This window comes from Malaclemys terrapin, chromosome 17 (genome assembly GCF_027887155.1).
Source record: "Malaclemys terrapin pileata isolate rMalTer1 chromosome 17, rMalTer1.hap1, whole genome shotgun sequence".
Lineage (NCBI taxonomy): Eukaryota > Metazoa > Chordata > Testudines > Emydidae > Malaclemys > Malaclemys terrapin.
The window spans coordinates 6018851-6045167 of NC_071521.1; the positions used below are offsets into that span (position 1 = coordinate 6018851).

The 26317-nt window shown below is 42.9% G+C and overlaps 1 protein-coding gene across 2 annotated transcripts in view; it reads right to left on the reverse strand.

The window, feature by feature from the left end:
• The window catches only part of NACC2 (NACC family member 2), a 91046-nt gene that overhangs the window by 13797 nt on the left and 50932 nt on the right, over positions 1 to 26317 (reverse strand). Inside the window, exons 1-2 of one of the 2 annotated variants that reach the window (XM_054007360.1) lie at positions 10560 to 10829; positions 8164 to 9090 (exon numbers count right to left, since the gene is read on the reverse strand). In XM_054007360.1, the coding sequence (XP_053863335.1) occupies positions 8164 to 9028 (865 nt within the window). In that variant the 5' untranslated portion in view covers positions 9029 to 9090; positions 10560 to 10829. Of the gene's footprint in view, positions 1 to 8163; positions 9091 to 10559; positions 10830 to 26317 lie in introns of those variants that run through there. The other variant, XM_054007359.1, reaches the window with a different exon arrangement.

Consider the following 26317-nt stretch of genomic DNA (forward strand, 5'->3'; position numbering starts at 1 on the left):
TTAAACAATGTACACAACATTCAGACCAGCAAACTGCACCAGATGACAGACAGTGGATTGTAAATTTCTGTGCATGTCACACAGAGTGACTCTGAAGGTACATCAATTTTTGGGCCGGCCAGTCTTGATACTGCAATAATAAATAATGCAAAGAAAGCAATATAACGCAGTCAAGAGACTGTACTGCGCTGGTATTAGTTAACTTCCTAGAGTAACTAATTCCAGCTGAAGCTGGTGTCAGTCCCATTTCCTGAAAACCAGCTACTTGGTCTGAAAAACAACTTTAACTAATAGTACAGACAACACTGACCTACCCAAATTGTGGTTTTGGAGATACACGCACACACAATATTGGGAAATGTCAGTGATATTTTGGCAGAAAAAAATATTCTTCTGATTTATTTACAAGTGCCCTGTGTTTAAACATAAGAACCAACAACAAGGCCATAGGTGACTTGACATTCTCTTTTCTGAAGCTAAATGTCACGAGACCTCAGCCAAAATTTGTGCTAGAAAAAACCCCACACAGTGCAATCCAGATTAATCCATTCTAATATAATTCAATACTGTTTCTCTTGCTTATTGCCTGTCTATAAAAAAATCTCATTTATATATGGACACTTACCTCATTTGTGGATTTTGTTTTGGTTAAAGAATTAGTACAACTCAAACAAGATTAAACAAACTTTACCAAAGATTTAGGTCTTTTTTAATGCTACTGTACTTCAATTCAACGTATATTAATCACTGCACACAGAATGGTAGCATAAAAAAGCAGGGTACAAATCACTTTGGTCCCATGTTTTCAAAGAAAGCAAGTCTGTTTGGCCTTTATGCTCTACAGAACAGGATAGTATTCGTGTCTAATTAATTTGTATCTTCAGAGGGCAGCTGCTCCTCTTCCTCTGAATGAAATGGCAAACAATGTGAAGTATTGTCTAATATAGTTTTGTACTAGACTAAGAAAGAAGCTTACCAGCTAATGCAGAGGAAAACAAGAACAATTAAAAAGGCAGTGGTAGCTATGAAGCAGCACCAATATATTTTATTTACACAAATATATATTTGGGTCTGAAACGTGGAAGGGTTTGATAACATGCGGCAACTGAACTACAAGAGGACACATCCAGGATTTGAGTATAGAAAATTACCTTAAAGCTACTTGGTTGGGTGAAAACTTTGTGCCAAATCCCGGGAAGTGCTGAAATTAATAGGAATTACTGGCACTCAACAACTTGCGGCATTGGACCCTTCCAGCACCTCCTTGGTGGTGCTGAATGCCTTTGTTCCACAGGCCCTTAAGATGCACTCTGCTTCGCAGAGGTCTGTTACGTAAGGTCTTCCATTTCTAAGCATCACTGTTTTAGTTGACAATGGGCTGTTACAAACCATTAGATCTTTAGAAGTATTTTATTATTACCTTTTATTACAGAGTTGTAAGAAACAATAATCCAACTGGCTATACATTTGTAAATATTATTCGTGTCATGTTAAAAAACTAATACAAATTAATTACTGTACTTATAAAAACCTTTAAAAAAGTAGAAGTTATAAGCAAAAATGAAATTCTGATGACCTAGACAATGAAGAATAGGTTAACTGGCAGGGCTGACAAGAAAGGTAAAAGGGGGACAACTGTAGCTGAACCCCGAGCTCAGCCCCCTCCCCATATCTGTAACTGGGTGAAAAGGGAGGGGCTGCGGCCCCAGCAAACAATGTACCATGGCCTCAAATTTCTCTTGGCAGGCTGTTAATGGGCCTAGTGGACATGCATCAGTTCAGAAAGAATGACAGTAATATGTTAGAGTCCAACATTTTCACACCTGGATGCCCAAATCATGCAGTTAGACGCCTACTTGGGTACCTAAGTAGGTGACCTCATTTTCAGAGGTGCTCAGCACCCGTGTCTCCCGCTGACAAATGAGCATTGCAAGTGCCCAGCACCTCTGAATATCAGTGCTGAGATTTTGATGTCTAATTTCAGGCATCCAAATTTGAAATGGTTGACTATTTCCTAAAGACCAGTTACTTTAATATCTTCTTGGCTCTTGCCAACTCAAAGAGCAGAAATACCAATTCCCCCTTGGAGGTTCACAACTCCAGAGGTTTTCGTCTGGATTCTCTTCTTATTCTTCTCATTCACTTTTCTTCAGGGTAGGAAAGTATTATTGTTCCTATTTTACAGACAGAGAACAGAGAGAGCAGCTGAAGTTACTTGATCCTTGTTACACAGGAAGTGTGAACCCAGAAGTCTTGGGGCCTAGTCCACTGCCTTGTCCACAAAACCATCCTCTTCTCACCTACCATGGATGACTGGAATTTTGAAGCACACACCTAGTTGCCCTCCCTTCCCCACAGAATCAGAAGTTGCCTTTCAAACAAAGAGTTTACAAGAATCCCTAAGTCACACTTGCTAGGTAGCGGACATGAAAACAGTAGCCAACATCTGTAGCTATTTTCACAGATTCTTAGAAGATTTACAGGCAAGCGGTATGTATGTTTATAGATAAATACACGCACGTGTGCGTGCACACAAGAAGAAAAAATGATAATATAGTCCACCATAGAACTATACATATTTTACTAATAGTGCCTTTTGCAACAGTATACTCAACTGTAGAGATATGATGTGTGCCCTATTTATACACAGAGTTCATCTGGAAGAACAGGAACAATATTACTGGTTTATAAATGCCCATATCTTGCCTTTATTTCAGATCTCAGACAGGAGTGAAACATCTGCCAGTCTAAAATTAAACATCTGTGTTTTACTGTGAAGAAACAGGGACTAGAAGTTTAATGCCAAAAAAGGTCTGATGCAGAACGACACCCATGTGGATCTTAAGTTTCCTCGGGCTGCCGAGTCCTTAATAAGAGGGAGAATTTCTTGCCTGCAAGTTGTTTTCTGTGATTTGGTTGATACAAGTTCAGAACAATTCACATTGATTAGACAGGAGGCAGCCAATGAAGCCAAAGATTTTCCACACCCTCTAGTCAGCATTACACCTTCCCCCTTTTTCCCCTCACAGCCATTAGAGTATTCCCACTTTTACAATAAGAAGCAGATAAGACCAACTCTGTCTGATGAGTGTGATGCCCTGTTCATTTCAGAGACCCATTTTTCTCCATCTCCTCTATGTTTGTACCTAGTTTGGTGTTCTTTTATATTTCCTGGAAAATAGATTAATTCTGTTCTTCTGTTGACTGCCTCCTGCCTGATCCTAAGGGTCAGACTACTCATTGATCTGTATTGGAGGCAATTGATTCAAAGAACCATGACTGCAGTTAAAACAAGCAGTTTTATGAAGATTGCAATTATTTGGTTTCAAGATGTTCACGGCATCATTGTTACTGGCTGTGGTTTAAATTGTAACATTTATTTTTTAAGCTTGGTCTGGGATCATCTTGATACAGTATGCTATGTATCCTCTCACTAAAGATTTTGGATTGTTTCTTGCCCTCTTTACTTACTGTCAAGGAATCAGAGGGCCAGGAGAGAAAACTATTCTCTTAGCTAATTACTGCAATTTTATTCTAGAACAGCTATTTTAGATGAATTTTCAATGAAATATGCATATGTCAGTTTGGTATTTCATAACTTTCAGGTCCATCCCTTATACTCTAGCAATTCGTTGTGTGAGGATTTAAAGACACTTGGTGCAATTTCACTTGTGTCTGTTGAAACTGAATAAAATCAAATACATCTGCTAAACAGTAAGGTGACTGAAAAGAATATGGTTTGATACTGAAAGATGATGAGCATCTGAAGTTCCATTGAAATCCTTTCAGGATCAGGCCCATGGTGCTATAGTTAAAGCGATAAGTACTTTGGTTTTGTTTAATATCCTACCTAGCTGCATACTTCTCAAATCAAATGCTAGAGCCCATATAATGTCTAACTAGTTTCTTTAAGGCCTAAATGTTCTTCAAGTCTAGACCTATTTACAGAATAAAAAGCCATTATATGGAAATGCTATTAATGCACACACAAAAGTTATGCAAATCCTGATAAATAATAATAATAATAGCCAAAGCCAAACACACACACACACACACACACACACACACACACACAATTCTAACATCCTCCGACTCTATACTGGAATGTGATGTGAGGAATGGCCAGTTTCTGAAGTCTGGTCTGATGCAGAATGGCAATTCCTATATTTCCCTCTGAAAATTAGGGACTTCTTTCATGACAGCTAAACTTTAATTCTTACATCTGCAATGTTTTTTAGAAGGGGAGTTAGCCTTCCCCTGGATTTATTTTCAGTTTCTTTTGCACTTCAGCATTCCTTATGGTTCACCACACCGTGCCATTGGTTTCTAAGTCAGCTACTTAATGACGCTTAAGCTTTACTCTGACTTTCTACCATCAAAGCCCTTTGCCAAGGTCATGAATTTGTATGTTGTTTCTTTGGTTTGTGCCGAGTTTCAGAGATTCAGCCTGTTTTTTCAGAAAGGCTTTTATATAGGAGAAAATAAACAAGACTCTACAATACCCAACTGCTTTCAGAACAGACCTAATGAACAATGGCCGGGACCATCCTACGAGCCTTCTTCGCTGGCATTCAGCACCTTGCAGAGCCAGGCCCCAACATGGGGATGAAAGACGACAGAGGACACGGAACAAAAACTTGAGTTTCAGCTTTAAATGTCCCCTTACAAGGAAGCAGACAAATGTCCCTAACAATGGATACCTGGCACCATTCTGAATGACACTAAGCTGTGCTAGGAGAGAGAAAAAAGGGGAAGGGGGGCGGGGGGAAGCTTCCCATGAGATTCAATGCATGATCTGGCTGAGTGCTCTTTTTTTGGCTTTGTTTTTGTGTAGACTCAAAAGGCTCTTGGAAACTTTGGCAATCACTATTTTACACTGTTTCCCCCTGTCTTTTGTGAGATTGTCAAGATCTACGTGCCGGGAGCAGGATTAGCTTTTCCTCGCTCTTCCATGTTGTAGGGTTTTTTGTTGTGTGTCCTTTGAAGGAAGGTTTTTATTCGGAGTCATTAAAACACAGCGAGAGTTACACAAGTCCATAATCGGATGGAACAGCCTCAATTTTTATTTCCTTTTTTAAATCTTTCCCTCTCTCATCCCCAGATTTCGGGGCAGCCTGGGACTACAGCTGTGGTTAAAACAGAAAATCCTTTTTCAATGTGCTTGAGCAGGAGAGACATGTTTTAGCTAGAATTGTATAGATTATAACCCTGGGGGAGGGGGCATTGCCTGGCCTTCAAGTTGGACAGAATGGTGACAATGCAAGCGCCTACTTGGTGTGAGCTCCTCTGTCATTCCCCTGTACCTCCCCAGACAAACTACCCATGGCTATGCCTCACCCAGCAATTCAGAAGCCTACTCACAATCTGCATAGGGAGAAAGAAAATATTACTCCTCTTCTGGACCATCAGATCCAACCTAAAGGCTGGACAACTGGAAAATGATCAAAGCCAGCAAGTCGGCTTTTCAAGTTTTCTATTTTCTGAGTGGAGCAGCTCTGTTTTAATGTTACACAGTAATAAGAGTTATATGCAATAGCCTGCTGGCTTAGTAGTTGCCTACTGTACCATCCTGTAGTTTTTCCTATGATCGTCTTCTGTGTTTCTATTGAATTTGTTCTGTTCTGCTATTATATAAATAGGCCCCATGACTGAGAAACAAAATATTGTATACAAGGGTATAATCCTGTTTCTCTAAAGAACAATGTTAGAAATGCTCAACATTGTGAAGACAAAACACTACTCAGTCATAATGCTCTGCGGGGGGAACAAACATCCATGCAAACAGCCTCAGCTCTGTCCGGTTAGATGGAAATTCTAAAACACATCCTATGCATCACACTCCAGCCCACCAAGTATACAGCGCACACACCATTCCCTAGAATACATTAGTCTACTCCTTTCTGAAAGTTTACTGTCAGTACGAGGAATTGGATTCTTTCCTCAGGAACGGCAACTGAAAAAGCAGACTGGCTTTTTAGAGACTGTTCTAATATTAAAAAAAAAAAAAAAAAACCCTCAAAATTTGCCAGTAGCAGTATTTGCTGTGAGAGTGGAAAGGCTAGTTTAAACAAGATACAGTTTCCCCTACCCCTCCAGTAAAACACATGGCAATGATTTCTTCTCAGCTATCCATTTACAGATTTGTACAGCAAGGACATTACTGTTTTGGGGGGGGTCTGTTTTTATGGAGAGGGTTGGAAAGCCACACCTGGGAGTGTCTTGGTGCTGAGAATTACCACCACCATGAATTACATAACTGGATCAAACAGAGGTTGTCAATGCAACATTTTCTACCCATCTCTAAAAATAAAATGGTTCCAAGGAAAGGAAGCCAACTTTTCAGCATATGTGAGAGAGTTAATATTTTCAAATTAGTCATTTTTGATCCAGCAATTACAACGGGAAATAGTAACAGTGAAAACTAAGCACAGACTAAAGAAAATTCTGCGTTGCCAGCTTGACAAATCTCAAGAAAACCATGAAATATGTTTCCACCCAGGAACTGAATACAAATCAAAGCTGCATTCTCAAACACCTGCAGCACCAATTAAGAGTCCACTGTGTTCATCCAGGAGCCTCTTTTTGGAATGCAGAAAGAACGTACATCTCCCAATATGTTCTTTTGAAAGGCCTCAGAGAGAAATGCTAGCTGTGGAGATTAGATTCCCCACGTGTTTGCTACCACATAGCCTCTATCCTCCTCTCTAGCCCTCCAAAAAAGCCAAAACAAAACAGGCACCAGAGACATTTCTAAACGTCAGTTCAAGATCTTGAAGATGAACAAGGCCAATACGGTTATTTTTCAGAAAAGTTGATCGCTTGAGAGGGAAGCAGAAAAGAGAATGTCCCCTCATATACTCATACTGCAAAATCAAAACACCTGTGTCTCCTTGGTGGCAGAACCCAGTAGTTCCTTGTCTAGCAATTCATTGCTGAGACAATGTTCTCCTTTAGCTAATGCTTTCACAGTGCAATACTACCAGGTGATAAGTTAGGTCAGGGGTCGGCAATGTTCGGCACGCGGCTCGCCAGGGTAAGCACCCTAGCGGGCTGGGCCAGTTTATTTACCTGCTGATGCAGCCGGTTTGGCCGATCGCGGCCCCCACTGGCCGCGGTTTGCCGTCCCGGGCCAATGGGGGCAGCGGGAAGCCGCGGCCAGCACATCCCTCGGCCCGCGCCGCTTCCCGCCGCCCCCATTGGACTGGGACAGCGAACCGCGGCGAGTGGGGGCCACGATTGGCCAAACCTGCCGTGTCAGCAGGTAAATAAACTGGCCCAGCCCACTAGGGTGCTTACCCTGGCGAGCTGCGTGCCGAACGTTGCCGACCCCTGAGTTAGGTTAATGAAGACTTTTAACTAGTCCTATCAATTATTTCTGAAGGGAAAAAGGGAACTTAACTGACAACATACAAGATAAAAATCTTGGCTAGGATATATGTGTTAGGTATAGGGGGAGAAAGGTTTGTTTAAATTCTTTCTGATGTACCAGAAATCTGATTTACTTGAGGTATTTGGATGGAGAGAGTAAACATACATTGTAATTGATTTTTGTAAAAAAGGGAGGGAGTAGGGGGGAAATAAATGGATGAGGTGATTTGCAATTGGGTACAAAGCCTTTCACCTTCAGATTGCCGGTTCAAATCCAAACCAAGATGGGTAGTGGCTGAGGTAGCTCTTCGATGACGTACTGTATGTGAAATTAGTTGGCACTCTCAGTTCCGCAGTTAATGGATAGGTGTCCATGTTGCAAAAGCACAAAACAAATGGAGTCCCTGGCTGAGACTGCCAACAGGAGGAGGCTAAGGATTAAATAGACTATGGTCACTGCACTACACTCTCACCCCTACATGTGGTCTCTCCATTTCCGAGAAGAGGCACATTAGTGGAGTGGTGGTGGTGGAGTTTGTACTGTCCTCTGCCGATGTTGTACCTGTTCTGTGGATAAGGAATTCAAGTTTCCTGGACTGTCAGGCCAGCAGTTTTCAACAGCATTAAATTCACGAACACAAATCTTCATGTGTAAACAAGCAGGATATAAAAAATAAACCCTGATGAACAGTCCAAAAAATATATTCTGGACAAAGGAGAAAAGGACCAAGTGGCAACTTAAAGAGGAAGAGAAAAACAAAGGGGTTAGGGAAAGGGAATGTTTTGGTTTATTACCTGAATATCCTCCTGAGGATTTGATGTACATCTGACCATACTGTTCTTCGACCATGGTATCATAAGCCTCATCATCTTCTTCATCCTCCTCATTGTGGTAGGAAGTGGGACTATCAGTAGTTGGAAGGCTGCTGGCTCCTGGGCTCGTCCGCTCCCCTTGGGAGTACTGCACTTGCTGTATGTTTGGGATGAGAGTAGCTAAACTGGGCATTCCATAGTATGAAACACGAGACAACTTGAGCGGAGCAGCATTAGAAACGCTCCCTCCTGTACTATCCCGAGTGCTGGCTTCCAAGGGTCGCTTGGCAGGAAGGCCTGACACAGCTGTGGGTTGCAGCTCGAGATTTTCGTGTTTCACCCGGGTGAGGAGCGGGATGGGCATGGAAGGGGACATGACGTAGGGCACAGAAGCAGACTGCAATTGGTTACAAGGGCTCTGAGGTTCCGAACTAGGATCTTCTATCATGGTGGTTTGAGAGTCACAGTGGGGAGAACTCACTTTGAACATCAAGTCTGTCCCTTTTTCTACGATATGTTGGATCTGTAGGAAACCTGCAGTGTACATCACTACCAGCTGTTCACTTGCGGCCATTGTGAGTTTCCCAGTGTAACAAAATGAAAGGATTTGCTGGAAGCAGGCTGGTGGCACGGTACCTGGGAGCTCAAATGCACTTTTGCTGTTCCCGCTAAACAAGTCTCTGAAGTACAGGCTGCTGGCTGCTAACACCGCACGATGTGCCTTGAAGGCTTGGCCTTTGACAACTATGGAGACATCACAGTAAAGCCCCAGCAGCCTCTGCTCATTCAGGCAGCCCAAGACGGTGTTCCCAAAGTTGGGAATTTCTATGTGCAACATCTGTGACATGGCTCAGGATTAGTTGGAGCTCCTTAGACATGCAATGCAGAAGTATCCAAAGTAGGGCACATCTGAAAAATGAAGAAGGCAGGGAGAAAAAAACCCAGCATTTTTAGACCGGTCTCTGCAACAAACAAATAAAAACAAAAACAAACAACTTAACACAACCGGAGACTCAAAACTAAACCTAAGGGTTGAAGTATAACACCAACTGTTTATAAAATTACTTATTGCTGTTTTTAAACAACTTTTTAAAACGTTTTTAAATATTCAAATATTCTCAAAGATTTTTTTTAAATTTATCATTGGTTCTTTCCTCTGGAGTTTAAAGTAAACAGGATAATACGGATGGTAACAGAGTAAGAATGAATAGTAAAGTAGCCCTATTAATATTCAACAGACCTTTGGAAATGGATAAAAATACCTGCTGAAACTCAAGATGAAATAGTTACAAAACAATGTGCCATTTTGTCTGAAATAAATCTAGCATTCTATCTAAGCAGTTACTGTAATGAAAACCTATTTCAACGATCCTAGACGATTCCTCTAACCTTGTTTTAAAAAAGAAAATATTCAGAGTTAAACTACTTCTGAGTGGAATTATAAGCGCCATTTCATTTAAAGGATATGAAAATGAAGCCAGGCAATTGAGCCCAAACAAACAAAACCAAGGTACTGCAGCAAACTTCACATCGAGTCATTTGTTTTTTCTTTAAATACAGACTAGGGCAAGAGAGTCTCCACATACGTCCCCCTCCGGCAAGTGCCCTATGTTCTGTTCCTGGTCATATTAAAAAGGGATTCTGTAGGTAACATAATGCAAGTCTAATCCAAGGCAAGACATGCACCCCGTAATAGGAACAACCCCATCTTCTGAAATCAGAAACAGAACTATCAAGAATGCCTCTGAACAATCTCAAGTAAAAAAAAAAATACATCTTCAGCCTATCCGACTTTCGACTTTGCATCAAATAACAGCACAGAGTGTGCTGTTTTAGGATATCAGCACCGTTTGGGGATGAGAATAATTTCTCCTTTTCGGTACAGAAAGAGGCAAGCTCTGAAACAAGCCCTATAGGAGCAGTAAGATTAAATTAGGTAATTTTAGTGCATAAAATTCCAGAAAAGCCAGTCAGTGCTTATTAGCCCAAATAAAGGCTACACCCCAAGAATCTCCTGCCCACCATCACCCAGCCGCCCCCCCCCCCTTTAAGAGAACAGAAGATCTCAAATTATTTGCACTTGATGGTACTGAATAAACTGTGTTTAACTAGCACCAAATCCTCATGACAATGGCATAAAAAGAAGTTTACCTGGTAATTTTTTTTTTTTTAAATCTCCTCTGAAAAGAAAAATAACCTACAAAGAACTTCTCTGTTCACACTGCTGGAAAAAAAAGTGCTATCTGGAAAGCCACTGAGGAACAGGAAGAAAAGAGAACATGCTCAAAGCCCATTTAATTGTATCTGCATGGTTTAAAAGAGAATTCTTCAAAGCAAGGAACTTCTGTGCCCCTGCATCTGATACCACGCGAACATACCTTAAACAACGAATGATCCAAGGTACTGCTGCTCAGTGAAGGATCTCTTAAGTCCCTTTTTATCGCCTCCGTCTGCTACACTAACTGCAGCAACGAAGATCGTTCAGGGGGAAAAAAAATAGTATCAAAACCTCCGTTTGTATCTGCTGTAGCTCAAGCTTTTACCAAGTCAAATCTCCACGGCAGTGCATAGCATCTAAATGAATAGGCCGGATGCAGATTAACATTCAGGCTGCTCTCTGCAATGAATAGAGCCCTTTGATTAGGGACCTGAAGTAAATGCCAGTTTCAAACCGAAGCTTTAAAAACAGAGAAATATCAGTGCCAGAGGAATGCTCTCAGTGTTGGTACAAGACAGACTTTTGATGAGTCACTGCAATGCAAACAAAGATGGCAGAAATACTGTACTGTATGCTGATGAAATGCTTAGTGGTGCCACGGCAACTGAGACAGGTTTTAAATTTATAGTGCAGTTTTGCATATGAATTACGCTGTAAACTGCCTCCTCTGCCATCTAGTACATCCAGAGTGTCAAAGCATTTAAACTATTCCAAACAGTCTGCAGAGCTGGCACTGCTGCTGTTTAACTCCTCCAGCCTGAGGAAGAAATTAGTCAAAGGAAGCACATCTGCTCCAGAAAAAACTGCCCATCCCACTAAGGGGGCTGCTCAGTCCTTCACTCTGGCTCAAATCTCTCTGCCCCACGACAACAGATGAAAGGTTTAAAACCTAGACAAGAACCTCCCTGCAACAAGCATCTAAAAATGTATATTGGGGGTGCCCAAATCAGTACTAAATAAAGATGCTCGAGAGTCCTAAGTGCATTTGGAGCAACATTCATGGCCACCCTCCCCCTTCCTTAACACACAAGAAAGCTTTTCAAACACAGGAAAACGTTTACCCCTTGGGAAAGCTTCTCAGTCTGTGGCTGCATCCACTAAAAGCAAATCCATTTGCTTAAGTAATGAAATCCTAGTCACATTGTCTCCCAGATTCAAATTTTAAATTACCTTAACATTTATTGAGCATGCTGGTGCTTTTTCTGGGAAAGGGGGTGGGGTCTTGCTTTTCTTACTTGTTTCCTGCATGGAACGTTTTTTTATTTCAATTAATGCTCTGTGGTTGGTTCCAATTCCTCTGCTCATATAGTGCCACAGATAAAATTCAAAATTTAAAAAAAATAAAGATTAAATCAGGCCACGTTTAGTCAAAAGTAGCTATAGATAATGCAAATATGTGGGGCTCTCCACAGTCACCTATTTAGTGTGTGCATGCCTGGTGTTTACAGTTCATATGTATACTTGGTGCATTAAATTCAACTCTCCAGAATCAAAGCAAAACACTGCCACTTTTGAGATTACAGAGGTTGGAAGCAAGCCTGGCTTTTCTTTTCCTTCCAGCAAAAGACACTAACACATTTACAGGACCAGCGGCCTCATAACAAGACTTGGCAGTCCTCTAAAGCCTTCCAACCAAGGATCTCAGAGCGCATGGAGAAGACATTAACAATTTAATCCAAACACACCATGAGCCAAGTTTTTCCTATTTTGTGGATCAGGAAACTAAGGCACAGAGTGGTGCCCAAGGTCACACAACAATTCTGTGCACAGATGGGAGCAGACACCACATCTCCTGGCTCCTAGTCTCATGCGCTAACCACACTGTCCCCATCTTCCCTTCCAAGAATTGCCCATCGCTTTAAAAGTAAAACAATTCTATTTGAAAAAACTGAGATTGTCCCCACACCAGTTATTCTCTCTAAATTTCTGATTGTATTTCAGGTTCTCACTTGTCATCACTTCTACTTGGACTAAAGGAGAAAAGGAAACGTTTGGGATCATGGTCTCATACGAGATTTCATTACTATACAGCAACCTTAACCCAGGGAAGCAACACAGCTGCTCTTGATGTTGTTGCCCACTTGCTAGAAGAAACCTCAGCAGAACTGCATCTCAGTGGATGGTATCAAACCCAGGGTCCTCATGCAATGGAAAACGAAAAGCAAAAAAGTTTACCACTCAACCTTCTACGAAGGAAGCCACGGCTATATGGAAAGCCAATCCTGGGTCAAGAATGAGCTCTCTTTTCTTATAGTAAGAGCTCCCTTAGAGAGATAGGAGAGATTAGGGAAGTATCAGATGGTATCTTTTTTATTTTTTGTACTCAATCACAATCCCCCTGCTTCTGAAAATTAGACAATGTCACATGAATGGAAAGAGCTAAAGATGGCTGATCTTCACAAACAGAAGTAGCCAACAAAAGGTACTATAGAGTAGATAAGCGTTGTTTTCCTTTAACCCTACAGATTAATCAATTAATGGAGTCAATGGGGATATCAGACAAACAGATTATTTTGCATGGAAAATGGAATGAACACACAAAAACATCTTATGGGGAAACATACAGCAAACAAAACAAAAAAACATTAAGTCAGATTTGGAGTATAGCATTGAAAGCTTCACATTTACATGCAACTTTCCTCATCTGCCACCTCACCCAGTTGCCTACCCACCTTTTGTATCTACCATAACATCAGCTAGAAGTAACTTCTTTTAGCAGTGCAAAATAAAAGAAGTTAAAATTGGCACTCTTCCAATGAAATTCTAGAATATCATCTTCTATGACAAGCCTGTTAAAGTCTTCAACCTACTGTCTGCTCCCCATTTTAATTCAAAATATATTTGTTACCTCTTAGAAATGCTGGGTGGGTTTAGCTATGATGGAGTAGGATTTCGTTTGTATTTTCCCTTAAAAGAAAGAAGTCGTGCCAAGAAGATACCACCACATTGTTACCCCCGGAAATTAGGGTCACAATGGTCCAGGATACACTCCTTAATAAGTACCAAAAGAACACAACTAGACAAAAGACTTCACCTTAAACCACCATGAATTGCCAGAGCTTGAAACGGTTTTAAAGGCATGTCTACACTGCCCAGCAGTTCAGACTATGGGGTTGTGAAATCAGTACACACCAAAGTGCTGTGCTGTAATTTTCTTGTGTACATGCTGTGGGTGGTTTTTGTTTGCACCTGCAGTGTTCACGAGAGGGAACTGCAGCGCAGCACTTTGATGAGCACGGACATTCACACCTCCATTGTCCAAACTGTCGGGCAATATAGAGAAGAACGTGGACTTCCAGTGGCATTCCATATATAGTATTCATTTGTTGCTATGATGTTTCATGAAGGATTCAAATTTAAAAATCGCACCATTCCGATTACCATCTTGCCTTTTCTCCCCGTCTACCTCTTGTAGCAGCTACAACTCTCACAAACCACTAGAGTTAGGACTCAGTCTTTCATATAGTATAAAATAATAGTTTCTACTTCTAGATTTTCAGGAGATAAAAGCTTCTGAAATCAAATTCAAACTGAAGTGGAAAAAAGGCAAGATAGTAATCAAATTAAAATGACAATTTTAATTTCTGTTATTTCATGACCTGCCAGGTCTAGAAACACTATGAGAAAACTAAAGCAAACGCTGTCAGGACCAGTTAGGGTAGCCAGATGTCCCGATTTTATAGGGACAGTCCCGATATTTGGGGCTTTGTCTTATATAGGTGCCAGTTACCCCGGACTCCTGTCCCGATTTTTCACCCTTTTTATCTGGTCACCCTAGGACCAGTAAGCTTTTCAAAGCACTAGTCCTGGCCCAGTGTTCAGAAAAATGTTTTCTGGTCCTTGGCTATCTTTCTTCCACCCTTTTATGGCCCATGTTCTACCATGGTGAATCCAACTGGTGGACAGAGAGCTAACATAAAGTAATCTTGGAAGACTGAATAAAAACCACAAATGCTATTTGTCACTGTACACGCCTGAAGAAATTGCTGAGAGTTTCTGATAATGGTAACATTGTCTTATACCTGACAGGTCTTGACCTAATGTTTCCAAAGTAATGCTAGTCTTTCTCCAAACTCTTTGTTCAGAAAAAGAGGACCAATAAGTCCTTTGAAGTGTTTAAAATTTGTTTTTTACTGGATTAACCTTGTGAGTTCCCTGTGCTGAAATAGAAGGAAAATGCCAATTACTGGTTCACAATACTGCACCAAATGGAGCTACTTCTGCGTAACCAAGTCCTAGTCACTGTATAGGGCAATACAGTTTCTTCTTCCCGTGGTCAGTTTTATCTCTTTTAGATTCAACTTTTTTTTAAATAAAAGACAATCAGACCAAGAAAGTCTCCCCACCTCCTCTGCACAACACTTTAGCTCAAATGGGAAAAAAATTGTAACTAAATTTGGAGTTTTTTAAAAAATAAAGAATTAAGATGCATTGAAAGTCAACTGAAAAAAAGATAATTTTCTTTTCTTGCTGAAAACCCCTTGTTGGGAACTTTTAGGCATCTATCAAAACAAGTTTACATTAAAACATATTTTTAGGAAAGCCATAGCCCTAGTCTTAACACATTCCTAAAAAGTTTAGGCATTATTTGCCATAAGGCATGTTACAGTTTTGTGAATATCCCAATACTGCTCTGTTGCAGCTACACACGCACTTTGGATGCTGAAGGTTTGCTTCTTCTAAATGACTTGTTTGTTTAAATGCCCAAGTGGTCTGGACCACACTAACTTTCCCTGAGGGAAAAAAAAGTTAGCTACCTAGAACAAGATGCTACCATCACAGCTCCTTTAGGAAGCAGAAGTAATGAAATAATGTAATTAAATGGTCTTTTCCTTAGACAACATATAAAGCTCAGAGACAACCAAAGCACAACTTATTTATTTTAAAAGAAAGGTCCTTGTCATAATTGCTTTCTTAAAAGTAAGGTGTACTGAAAAGCAGCTGGACGTCAGAAAAATAAAAGATTCAGTGACCCTCAGAGGGCTGTAAACAAAACTCTACAGAAAAGCTTTCACAGCTATCCCCAGCCAAAACTCTCATCAAAAGAAAATAGCTGAAAAGTCCTGCCCTTGAAGGCCCCAATGGGTCAAAAGAAACTTCCCTTTCTTCTGTAAATGAGGAGAGAGAAAGAAAATCACACCCTTCAATTTAAGGCTGCTAGGGGATTTCTAGCATGGAAGAGGCACATTTGAAAGGAACAATAGAACCAGCTTCAGAAGGAAAAAAATGAACAGAATTTTCTCTGCTGAGAACATAATGGTGCAGGAGTGAAGCAGGATGCCTAATTCCCTTTTAAAACTTGGTCACCAAAATACATGCTTCTCCTTTGGCTCATCCTCAACCAATTAACTGTGTAAGGTTCCCTTACTCCTAAATTCCTTAGGAAATCCACAAGGGAATTGGAGGGGTACTTATGGTTAACAGAAGCATGGACCCTTCTCCCCACCGTTTCTGAGGAAATACACCTTCCATACAGGACTAAGGAAAAATATGCAACAGTTCACTACAACACTTGGTGGCTGAATTATAGTCTCTCAGTGCCTAATTATTGTAACTCCACCAAAAAGGGAATACCAATATCAAAAGTATCGTGTAGGCGGGGGCAGTAGGGATACAAAAGAGGGTCAAGGATACCATTCTCCACAATAAGGAAATAAAACAGCATTGCATGTTTTTGTTTGTCTCCCCCAAAGAACATGAATTACAAGTCACTGTCTTTTCAGCGAAGAGGGTGCGAGGAACTCAATCACAAACATGAAATTGTGCAAATGCCAGTATAATTTAATGCCAGTCCCTGTCAGGAGAAGGAAAACAAGGTTATCTTCAGTAATCAACTGACAGTCATATTGAGAATCTTTTTTTTTTTTTTTTTTTGGCTGCATTTGTTTCTGTAGCTTCAAAGCATTAAAAAGGAGTAATGATTTATTTTGAAATGCTGAGTTGGAAGCAGTACCCAGTGCTAATCCACCCTATTTTTAGTGTAGCAGCAAGTGACAATTGGTGAATAGGATTAATTCTGGTTTATTAAGATAGTGGAAACTAATTTTGCAAATATTAATAAGTAGCATACAAACAGCGCATGCAGAATAGATATGCAACACACAGGACAGATATACTTGGTTTATGATTTTAAAAAATGAGCACAGAAAGGAATGCATTAGATGTTCACATACCTCAAGGGAAGAGGGGAAAAGATGAAGTTAATTAAATTAATGCTGGTAATCTAGCCTAACAAAGTGGGCACAAATCCTTTATTAAAGAAGCCCAACATAAGAGTTACTTGGAGCTTTCCTCCTGAAATTACAAAGCACTCCAGCAGCAGCCTCGGACACCCATGCATTAGATTTACGAAGAGATCTGTCATACTGCAAGGTGAGTCACTTACACAGCCTCAATGAAACACTAGCGCTTGAGGTCATACAGTCACACTGAATTCTGTCTCAAAAAGTACAGTAATTTCATCAAGGCAAAGCATGCTATTTCAATTATTTTGTAATTATTTTTTTTCTTAGTCATCGCAGATTTTAAGACCTTATCAAATCAAGGACAAGCAAATCTGGAGAACAAAACATTTAATTTTTGCAGGTTGCTACAAGGGAGAGGGTGAGGCATAGATATAAAATAAATAAAATTATTTTGCAAAATTTAATTTTAACAATCTAATAAAAGCTTCTGAAGTCCCAGGCTAACTCACAAACATAAGCATCTCCAGAGAGAACACGGTCTACTATTATCAAGCTTTCTGCAAAAGTGTGCCTTTCCTGCATTCCATTACAGACATTAATTCATATCCATAACACATCAAAGACAAGTGTCATGCTGAATTTTATTACCCTCACTCCTTCTACACAACAGCATTTGCTAGCAGTATATATCTTGCATGACTCAGTTCTACCATCATGGCAATACAGAACAAAAAACCTTAAAATAAGTACATGTCTTAAAAGGTCAATTAAGAGAGCTTACAAAACATCAGACGCTGCTTCTTGCTTGAGCTCATTACCTAGTATGGTGGAGCTGCCTGTGTGTTTTTTTTTCTTGTGCAAGTTAGTCTGTGAGTCAGCATTAACACACATGAGAACATCAGGAATACTGCCTAGTTCTGATGCAATGGAGGTTGTATAAAAAAAAAAAGGCGCACTCCGTTTGGACAGGAGCCTGTAATTCAATTGCCTTTACTTTTCAATTACTGCATAGTCTACTGTTACCAAACTACATAAAAGAAGGGAACTTTGCTTACATATGTGTCTGAAATTAATCACTTCTTACTTCTGGCTACAGTTTATTTTCTTGTGCTAAAAAACTACAACAACATGCATAATATAATTAACCCTTCAAGGGCAGAAATCTCTTTGAAGCTATTAAGACGGTCTCTTTTTGTAACATTTCCAGTGTAAGCAGACAACACTGCCAAAAAGTTTTGGCCAATGAAGGCATTTATACATTAAACTTTTAATATGCTCTATAAAGTGAAGCTACAACTGCATATGAGCTTGATCATTAATGGAAATATAAGCTTGCCTTTAAAGGTTCACATAAGGGAAGTTAAATTCTACAGGAATTTAACTGCATAGCTAGCCTCCATGGTCAGATGAGAGCTATTTCAAAGACTGTTTGTGCATCTGGTTGTTGATCAAAGGCATTTAAATTGATAGCAAACATGGTGAAACCTGTGCCAGATTTTAGGTGAGGTACTAAGCACCTGATCAACATACAGTGCTTTCCACCCATGTTATGAAAACTTTTTTAGGACACACCTTGTGTACAAAATTACAGCAAAGTTGGCAAACCACCACATGAAAAGCTTATTAGAACAGTGTTAATTACAACACCTTTTTTATACACATCCAAATGTTTGCCTCCAAGGATTGTATTTTTAACTGAATGTGGGATGAAATATTGGTGCTAGAGTACAAAAGTTCAGCTCTCCTGGATCCCTATGTACTGATTTTTGGAGCGGAGATCCAACCAAAAACCTCACACATCATGTACTGCATTTAGCCAGATGATCTCAAAGAGTTTTAAAAAGCCTTTGTACATTATTGCGCCATTCACATGATCTACATCCACTAGATGGCAAAACAGGTGAAGAGAAGTTAGGTCATTTGCCAGTTACATGAGTAACAGAACCCAAGAGCCCTGATACTCTGGTAACAAACAAACATTGCCTCTGTTAAAGACGGGTCGAGAGGTACATATGTATATATGCCGCACACAAAAGCTAGGAGAAGTAAGATTAATATTCCCATCTACTGTGTCTAGTTACTGTAAGGATCACCACAGTGTGGTTTTGAATCACGTGAGCTGCAAGCTCAAGGTAAAAGTGGCAAGGACTAGGGTGGGAGAGTCACCTTTAACTTTCAATTTCTGACTTTTCTGTTCATGTTACAACCCTCTGTGTTTTGAGTATACAACAATTACAGGTTTTGAATATGCATTGGCCTTTGTTATCTACATTCTACTGACCCAAGAGAACATATTGGCTCCTTCAGAATTTCAGTGCACTAAGTTTCAAGACACATACCTGCAATGCACCCCATAGGCAGCCTTGAAACAACAATTACAGTCCACAGGGTAACTACCAAGAGGCACAGGGAAATTACAGGATTTCGGAGGTAATCCTAGAGTCTGAGAACTTTTCGTGGTGTGCCACAGATGCCAAGATCACAAGCCCTGTCACCATGAAAAGTGCCAGTGAATATTATAAAGGGGGAAGGAGAAAAACTACACAATGACACAGCAATCCCTACAACCACCCAGATTTACTTAAAGCGCGAGATAAATTTTCCTAATTTTTTTGAAATCAGATTGGTACACTTTTTATTTTTTATCCCTAAATAGCAGAGAAAAACCTGGAGATTGGAGGGAGAATGGTAAGGAAATCTCTGGGCTTTCAATTTCACGTTGTAAGTAGATTACCATCACGCACTAATTTGACCTCCTATTAAAAAAAATGTTTGGTTTATAGATGATTGAACATGGATTAATAATCATAAGGTTCTAAATCAGGTTTTTATTGTTTTAAGAGCAGGTGCAAGTTAAAGCACTATAGATTCCTATTACACTTTTGTAGGAAAAGCCAAATAGCTATTAATTGAATGTCAACAACCCAAAAAAATGTTATGGTCCAATTTTACCTAAACATAAAAGTATCTTAAAACAGTATAATCCTAGTGGGTTTTTTCCCCCCCAAAAACATGTGCGATTATTCAAATACAGATGAATTGATTTTTTTAAAATGTAAATTGCCTCTGGGCCAAATCCTTGTGTGCCAAACTTCTTAACTACTACAGTACTGCTCAACAATATTTCAAAAGAATTTAAGTGCTGTTTTGAATACTGCTGACAATCTTCCTCACCCAAATTTGTAATTTAAATACCTTAAATTTGAAAAGCACTCTCCCTGTGGCATACTTAACTCCCCCCTCCCATTCTTCATGAAAAATTAAGCTTTTCTGAGTATCTCAGTATTTTCCTAGCCCTTCCTTATTAAGAACCCAATCCTGAAAACTGCTGTATGTGGCTGGACCTTTGTGTCCACATGGATCAATGATACACCACATCACAGAGCAGACTGTCCAAGCAAAAGAGCTTGCAGAATCAGGGCCAAAATGTTTACACTTTAAATGTTCCTAAATTTGTTCTCCAAAGGGCACTTCCTGTGTTTGCAGTTAATAATTTTCATCTACATATCACATGTTTCATCTGAGGATCTCAAAGCCCGTAGAGATTAATGAAGCCTCACAGAACTCCTTTGGTTTAACTCTGATACCCATTTTCAAGACAAAAAGATGTTAACTGAGTTGTCCAAGGCCATTTAGCGAGCAAATGGTTAAACCAAGAGTTAAACCCCATCAGTCCTGGCTCCTAGTCCCGCACTAACCACTAGACAAGACTTTCTCTCAAATGACTATAGTGTGTGTATGAGACCATAAGAATTTGATGTAGATGAGTCAGATTGGCGAAAAACTGCTAATTATTTTTTTCTGATAAGTGTGATTTTTGTATGAAGCAGTTCCATTTTTGCTGAAACATGTTTAAGATTCCCTTCCAGTACTGCAAAGCACCTTGAAAGGTCAGCAAGCACTTTTATATTCTCGGAGATCCATCTACAACCCTGCAGTAGATGAAACGGATTGACCTATACAAGAACTGAAACAGCCTCTATGAAATAATCTATCTAAACTCTTTTGTAGCTGCGGTAGTGTTTGTCACGGGCACATTTGAAAATAGTACCTACCTACTGCAGCTGATACAGGGCTTGAGATGTTTTAAATAATGGTCATGGTCTCTTGGGATGTAACCAAACATGGAATGAATAGCTGCAGAGCAGAGAATACAGTACAAAGATAAAATACGCCCATATTAAAATGTGTGCAGAGCCCCGTGCCCATTACTGAACTCATTAAAGACAGTGAGACTTTGTAACATACTCTAATCTTTAATATTCATAGCTTGGTTAATTTGCATATCATGCCATAAATAGTTGAAGCAGAGGTAAAACACAAAGCGCTCTACTTGCATTTCTAATTATGCCTAAAATCAAATGTAAATCATAACACATCCAAGATACTGAAAATATTAAATTTGCTGTCTTGCAGTTAAAGTCTTTTTTAAAAAAAACCAATTATCTGTAAAAGGAAGACTCAAAGAGGGTTCTATGTATGTGTACGAGGGATTGTATTGGGTTACGTTGCCAGTTAATATGTTCACGCTAGAACCTTGGGAGGAAGAGGAAAAAGACGTGCAACTACATAGTTGGACTCAATTACCTAGTAGTTACTGTCAATTCTTCAGGCTGAAGGTTACCAAGGTGCCAAACCTTCCATTGTCAAGCAACCTTTGCTATTGCCATTTATAATGCTTGCTGCTAATCGGCTGATTGTTTGCAAGGGGAGAATAAAGGAAGTTATGTTCATATTTAAGGTACTACTCTTTTCTATAAACAATATTGCTGTGTCCTTGCCAAATTTCATCAGTCTACTTGGAAAAACAAAAGATGTTTCCCCTTTTCTGTTTTTTAGATATTTTCTCTGGTTATCTCACAATGTTCCACATCAGTAGTCACCAAAGCAGGAGAAAGACCCAATGATTTGTACCTGCTGCCAAAAACAGGAGAATTGGAAAGTGGAGACTATTGGTGCCATTTGTCAGCTCAGGGATTCTCAAACTGGGGGGCAGGACCCCTCAGGGGATCGCGAGGTTATTACATGGGGGGTCACCCCAAACCCTGCTTTGCCTCCAGCATTTATAATGGTGTTAAATATATAAAAAAGTGTTTTTAAAATTTATAAAAGGGGGTCCACTAAGAGGCTTGCTATGTGAAAGGGGTCACCAGTACAAAAGTTTGAGAACCACTGTGTTAGCTACTTGCATCTTCTCCCATCACCCAACGTGGCCTTATCCGTCTACTGCAGTGGTTTTCAAACTTTTTTTCTGGTGACCCAGTTGAAGAAAACTGTTGATACCCGTGACCCAACGGAGCTGGGTATGAGGGTTGGGGTGCGGGCTGTGGCCGGGAATAAGAGGTTCATGGTGTGAGAGGGGGCTCTGGGCTGGGGCAGGGATGCGGGAGGGGGGCAGGGCTCTGGGCTGGGGCCATGGATGAGGGGTTAGTGGTGCAGGAGGGGGCTCCGAGTCTGGGGATTGGGGCACAGACTTACCTCAGGTGGCTCCCAGTCAGCAGCGCAGCGGGGGTGCTAAGGCAGGCTTCCTTGCCTGTCCTGGCACCGCAGAAGTGGCCAGCAGCAGGTCCGGCTCCTAGGCGGAGGCACGCAAGTGGCTCCGCGCAGCTCTCGCCCGCAGGCACAGCCCCCCCCAGTGCGGAGCCGGTGCTGGGGGGGGGGGCAGCACGTGGAGCCCCATATCCCCAACGCCTAGGAGCCAGACCTGCTGCTGGCCGCTTCCAGGACGCAGTGTGATGTCAGAAAAGGTAGGAACTAGCCTGCCTTAGCTGGGCAGCACCGCCGACGGGACTTTTAACAGCTCGGTCAGCAGTGCTGACCAGAGCCACCGTGACCCAGTGCCTTACATTCCACCACTCAGTACAGGTCGCGACCCGCCGTTTGAAAACCAGTGGTTTACTGCACTGACACTGCTAGCTGGAAAGTAAAACTGAGTCTGTTTAATTATAGAAGAACCATAAATCTCTCTTCTTAGTTCCAAAAGGGATCTGTGCCAACCTCTTCCTCATCTCCACTAAAGACAGATTGCTAACTCACGTACTCACCTGCTGACAACTAAGATGATGATAACTAAGATGTAGCTTGCTGAGGAGAGCAAGTTTAGGGAAACACAGTAAATTGACAGTAGCAACTCACGCATCTAGCCAGCTTCCAGATTGGCGTCCAACAGAGCAGGGCCCAAAGGACAGGAAACATACAGCCAAGAACCAGCTACGACACTGAAATTTCAACCCAGGATTTTCTGTGATTTTGCTGAGAGGGTTCGTGTCCACACTGAACTCTGGAGTTGGGGAGGGAGGAGAACAATGGCATCTGTGTATGCCACAACATTGGAGCCTGAGTTTCTCTTCAAACTGGCATTGTAGAGATGCATAGCTCCCGAATCGCCAGTCCACAGGCGCGGCAAACTGCTCCCATGGCTACGAGGCAGGAGTGACCTTCAATCCAGCGTTTGTGTTTGGGAAACTTATTTGGCTGATTTGATTGTACCCTCGCAGCTGGTGTTCACGCGCTCAAGAGATGGGTTCGTTATCTTATGTGCATGTATACTGCCTGGCTCTTCTATGCGCAAGAATGTAACCACTAAGAAGAGTTGTAAACAAAGTAAGGAGAGAAATAAAAACCCCAGGAAAAGTTTTCCTGGGAGGCTTTTTGCAAGAGGCTTGTAAAGCTCTCTAGCTACCACAGACCTGGCGTTCTGTTTCCTTTCCTGCGTCGTCACCACAGCTGGTGACCCCAACGTGATACCCCTCTACTCACCGGCTGGATACGCCGAGCGCGCCCGCGGCTGTTTGCCGCCCCTTATTCGTGAGTATGGGGGGGAAACTTTCCAGTGCCCAGAAGGAGCACGCAAGAGAGTTACAAGAGATTATACGACAGCGATCATGTGTCGCTGTCCCGGTCGCTCATATTGAGGACCTCCTAAGGGAAATAGATCGCCAGTGCCCCTGGTATCCAGACTGCGGGTCATTGCAGCTTTTTGATTGGATACAGATTGGGATCACCTTGTATAGTAAACCCCGTGCCCCAGTTCAGTGCCTGCTGCTCTGGCAGCGTTGTAAGGAGGCACTGGAGGGGATCGGCCCCAACAGCCCCAAGCCGGTCCCCCTTTTGCCCCCAGGTGATGGGCCACCCCCCTCCTGCCCACAGCTGACCCTCCCTGCGCCGCCGCCCGTGGCGGCGCCCCCCTGCCTACCGGTCGGGCAGGGGGGCGCTGTCGCCGCGGCGGTGCGGCAAGCGCGTGAGGCCGGTCTCTTGACCGATGAGGAATCCAAGTGTGGGTTCGAGGCGTTTCCCGTCTCTTGGCGGGATAATGGAAATGGGGGGCAGATAGTGGACTGGGAGGCTCTCCCCTACTCAGTTCTGCGCGAGCTCCGCAAGGCAGTTCGTGAGACCGGGGTGCGGTCCACTTTCACCCTGGGGATCTTGGAAGGTGTGTCAAACGGTTACTTCTTGCTCCCCCAAGATTGGAAAGACATGTGTCGCATGGTGCTGTCTCCGGCGCAATACGTTGTGTGGGATAGCGAGTACCAGCGAGAGGCGCTTGCAGCAGCAGCGCAAGGTGGGGGGGCTTATCTTGCTGAGCAGTTATATGGCACAGGGCAGTTTTCGAGCATCCCCGAGCAGGCGGCGGGCACGCCCCGGGTAGCTTTTCCCATCATTGGCCAGTGTGTCCGTCGCGCGTTCCGCAGGGTCCCCGCTGCAGGCGAGTCCTCTAAGTCCTTTGCGGTTACTCGGCAGGGTGCCACCGAACCATTCCACCAGTTTATTGACCGCCTCCAAGAGGCAGTCCAGAGGCAGATTGATAACCCGCAAGCCCAGACTGAACTAATGATAAAATTGGCTTACGAAAATGCCAATGCAGACTGCCGCCGTGCCATGCAGGCAGTGGTCGGGCGCCCCGGGTATACCCTGGCAGAATTGCTGCAGGCGTGTGCTGACGTAGGCACTCAGACCCATCAGATGGCCCTGCTGGCAGCTGCCCTGCACAAGGGGCAGAAGCCTCAGGGGAACTGCTTTAACTGCCAGAAGCCCGGACATTTTTGGCGGGAGTGTCGGGCCCCTGCGGGGGGCATGTGTAAAAACAAACCCAAGCCCCGGACAGACCAGAGGCCCCGCACGCTGTGTCCGAAATGCAAAAAGGGCTACCATTGGGCTGCGCAGTGTCGCTTGGCCGGGGGTGACAGCCGGGTCTTGGCTGCTAACCGAGACAACCCCCCGGGAAACTAGTAGGCGGGCCTGCGACCAGCCCGAGACCCAAGGCCGCGCCCCTCTCCGTGCACGACGCCCCCGCCGCCACAAGGGGCAGTGCGGGGATTGACCTTGTTAATCAGGAAAATATGGATATCACTCTCCCCGGGGAGGTCCTCCTCATGCCGTCCCAGATTCAGGGCCCGCTGCCGGAGGGCATGGTGGGCCTTGTCCTACCCCGCTCGTCCGCCAGCAAGCAGGGCCTGTTTGTGGTGCCTGGGGTGGTGGATTCGGACTATGGTGGAATTATCCATGTTCAACTGTGGAGTCATCTCCCGAAACGGCTGTTTCAGGGAGATGCCTGGGCGCAACTCATACTTGTGCCCTACTCCCTTCCGGCAGGGGGAAGAAACGTTCCCCGAACCGGAGGCTTCGGGTCCACCGACCAGCGCACTATTCACCCACAAGTGGCAGCAGTTGTTAAAGACATTGGAGCACCCCAACCCAAACGCATTTACTGCCTCAACGATCAGCCGTTCGAGGGTGTTATCGACTCTGGGGCAGACATTACCGTCATTGCCGCTGCGCAGTGGCCCGCCCATTGGCCCACAGAGCAGGCTCCGGCAGTTTGGGGTGTGGGCGGGGCACAGGACTCACAACGAAGTGCCCGATGGTTGGAGGTTAGGGCGCCCCAAGGCATCCGCCGCGCCCGTATCCGGCCTATCATTCTCCCCGTCCACCTCAACCTGTGGGGCCGTGATTTATTGACACAGTTCACTGCCACCATCCATATCAATGATTAGGCATACGGCCCTCCCCCTCCGTTGGCTCACTGACGAACCCGTATGGGTTGCGCAGTGGCCGCTTCCTTTAGAAAAGCTGGAGGCCCTCCAGCACTTGGTTAATGACCAGCTGAAGGCAGGACGTTTGGAGGAGTCCACTAGCCCCTTTAATACCCCCGTGTTTGTGATTAAAAAGAAATCTGGCAAGTGGCGCCTCCTGCAGGACCTTCGCGCCATTAACAAAATTATACAGCCTATGGGTCCCCTGCAGTGTGGTACCCCTAATCCCAACCTTATCCCCTGTGATTACCGGTTATTTGTAATAGATTTAAAGGATTGTTTTTTTACCATCCCCCTGCACCCTGAGGACCGGGTGCGTTTTGCCTTCACTGTTCCGGTTTTGAATCACTCCCAGCCCACTCCACGCTATCAGTGGAATGTGCTCCCTCAAGGCATGTTGAATAGCCCCACCTTGTGTCAGCATTTTGTTGCGCAGGCCCTACGGCCCTTCCGCGCAGCACACCCAGATGCCTTAATTTACCACTACATGGATGACATCCTGGTGGCTCACCCCGTCCTCCCTGATGACTGGCTGGACGAACTGCGCCACCAGCTTGCGGCGTGTGGCCTGGTTGTGGCACCGGACAAGATCCAGCGTCAGCCACCCTTTTTGTATCTTGGTCACCGCATGCTCCAGTCATATGCCCGTCCAGTTTGTCCCGAGTTGGTATTGCCCAACCCTCTTACGTTTGTACAGCTTC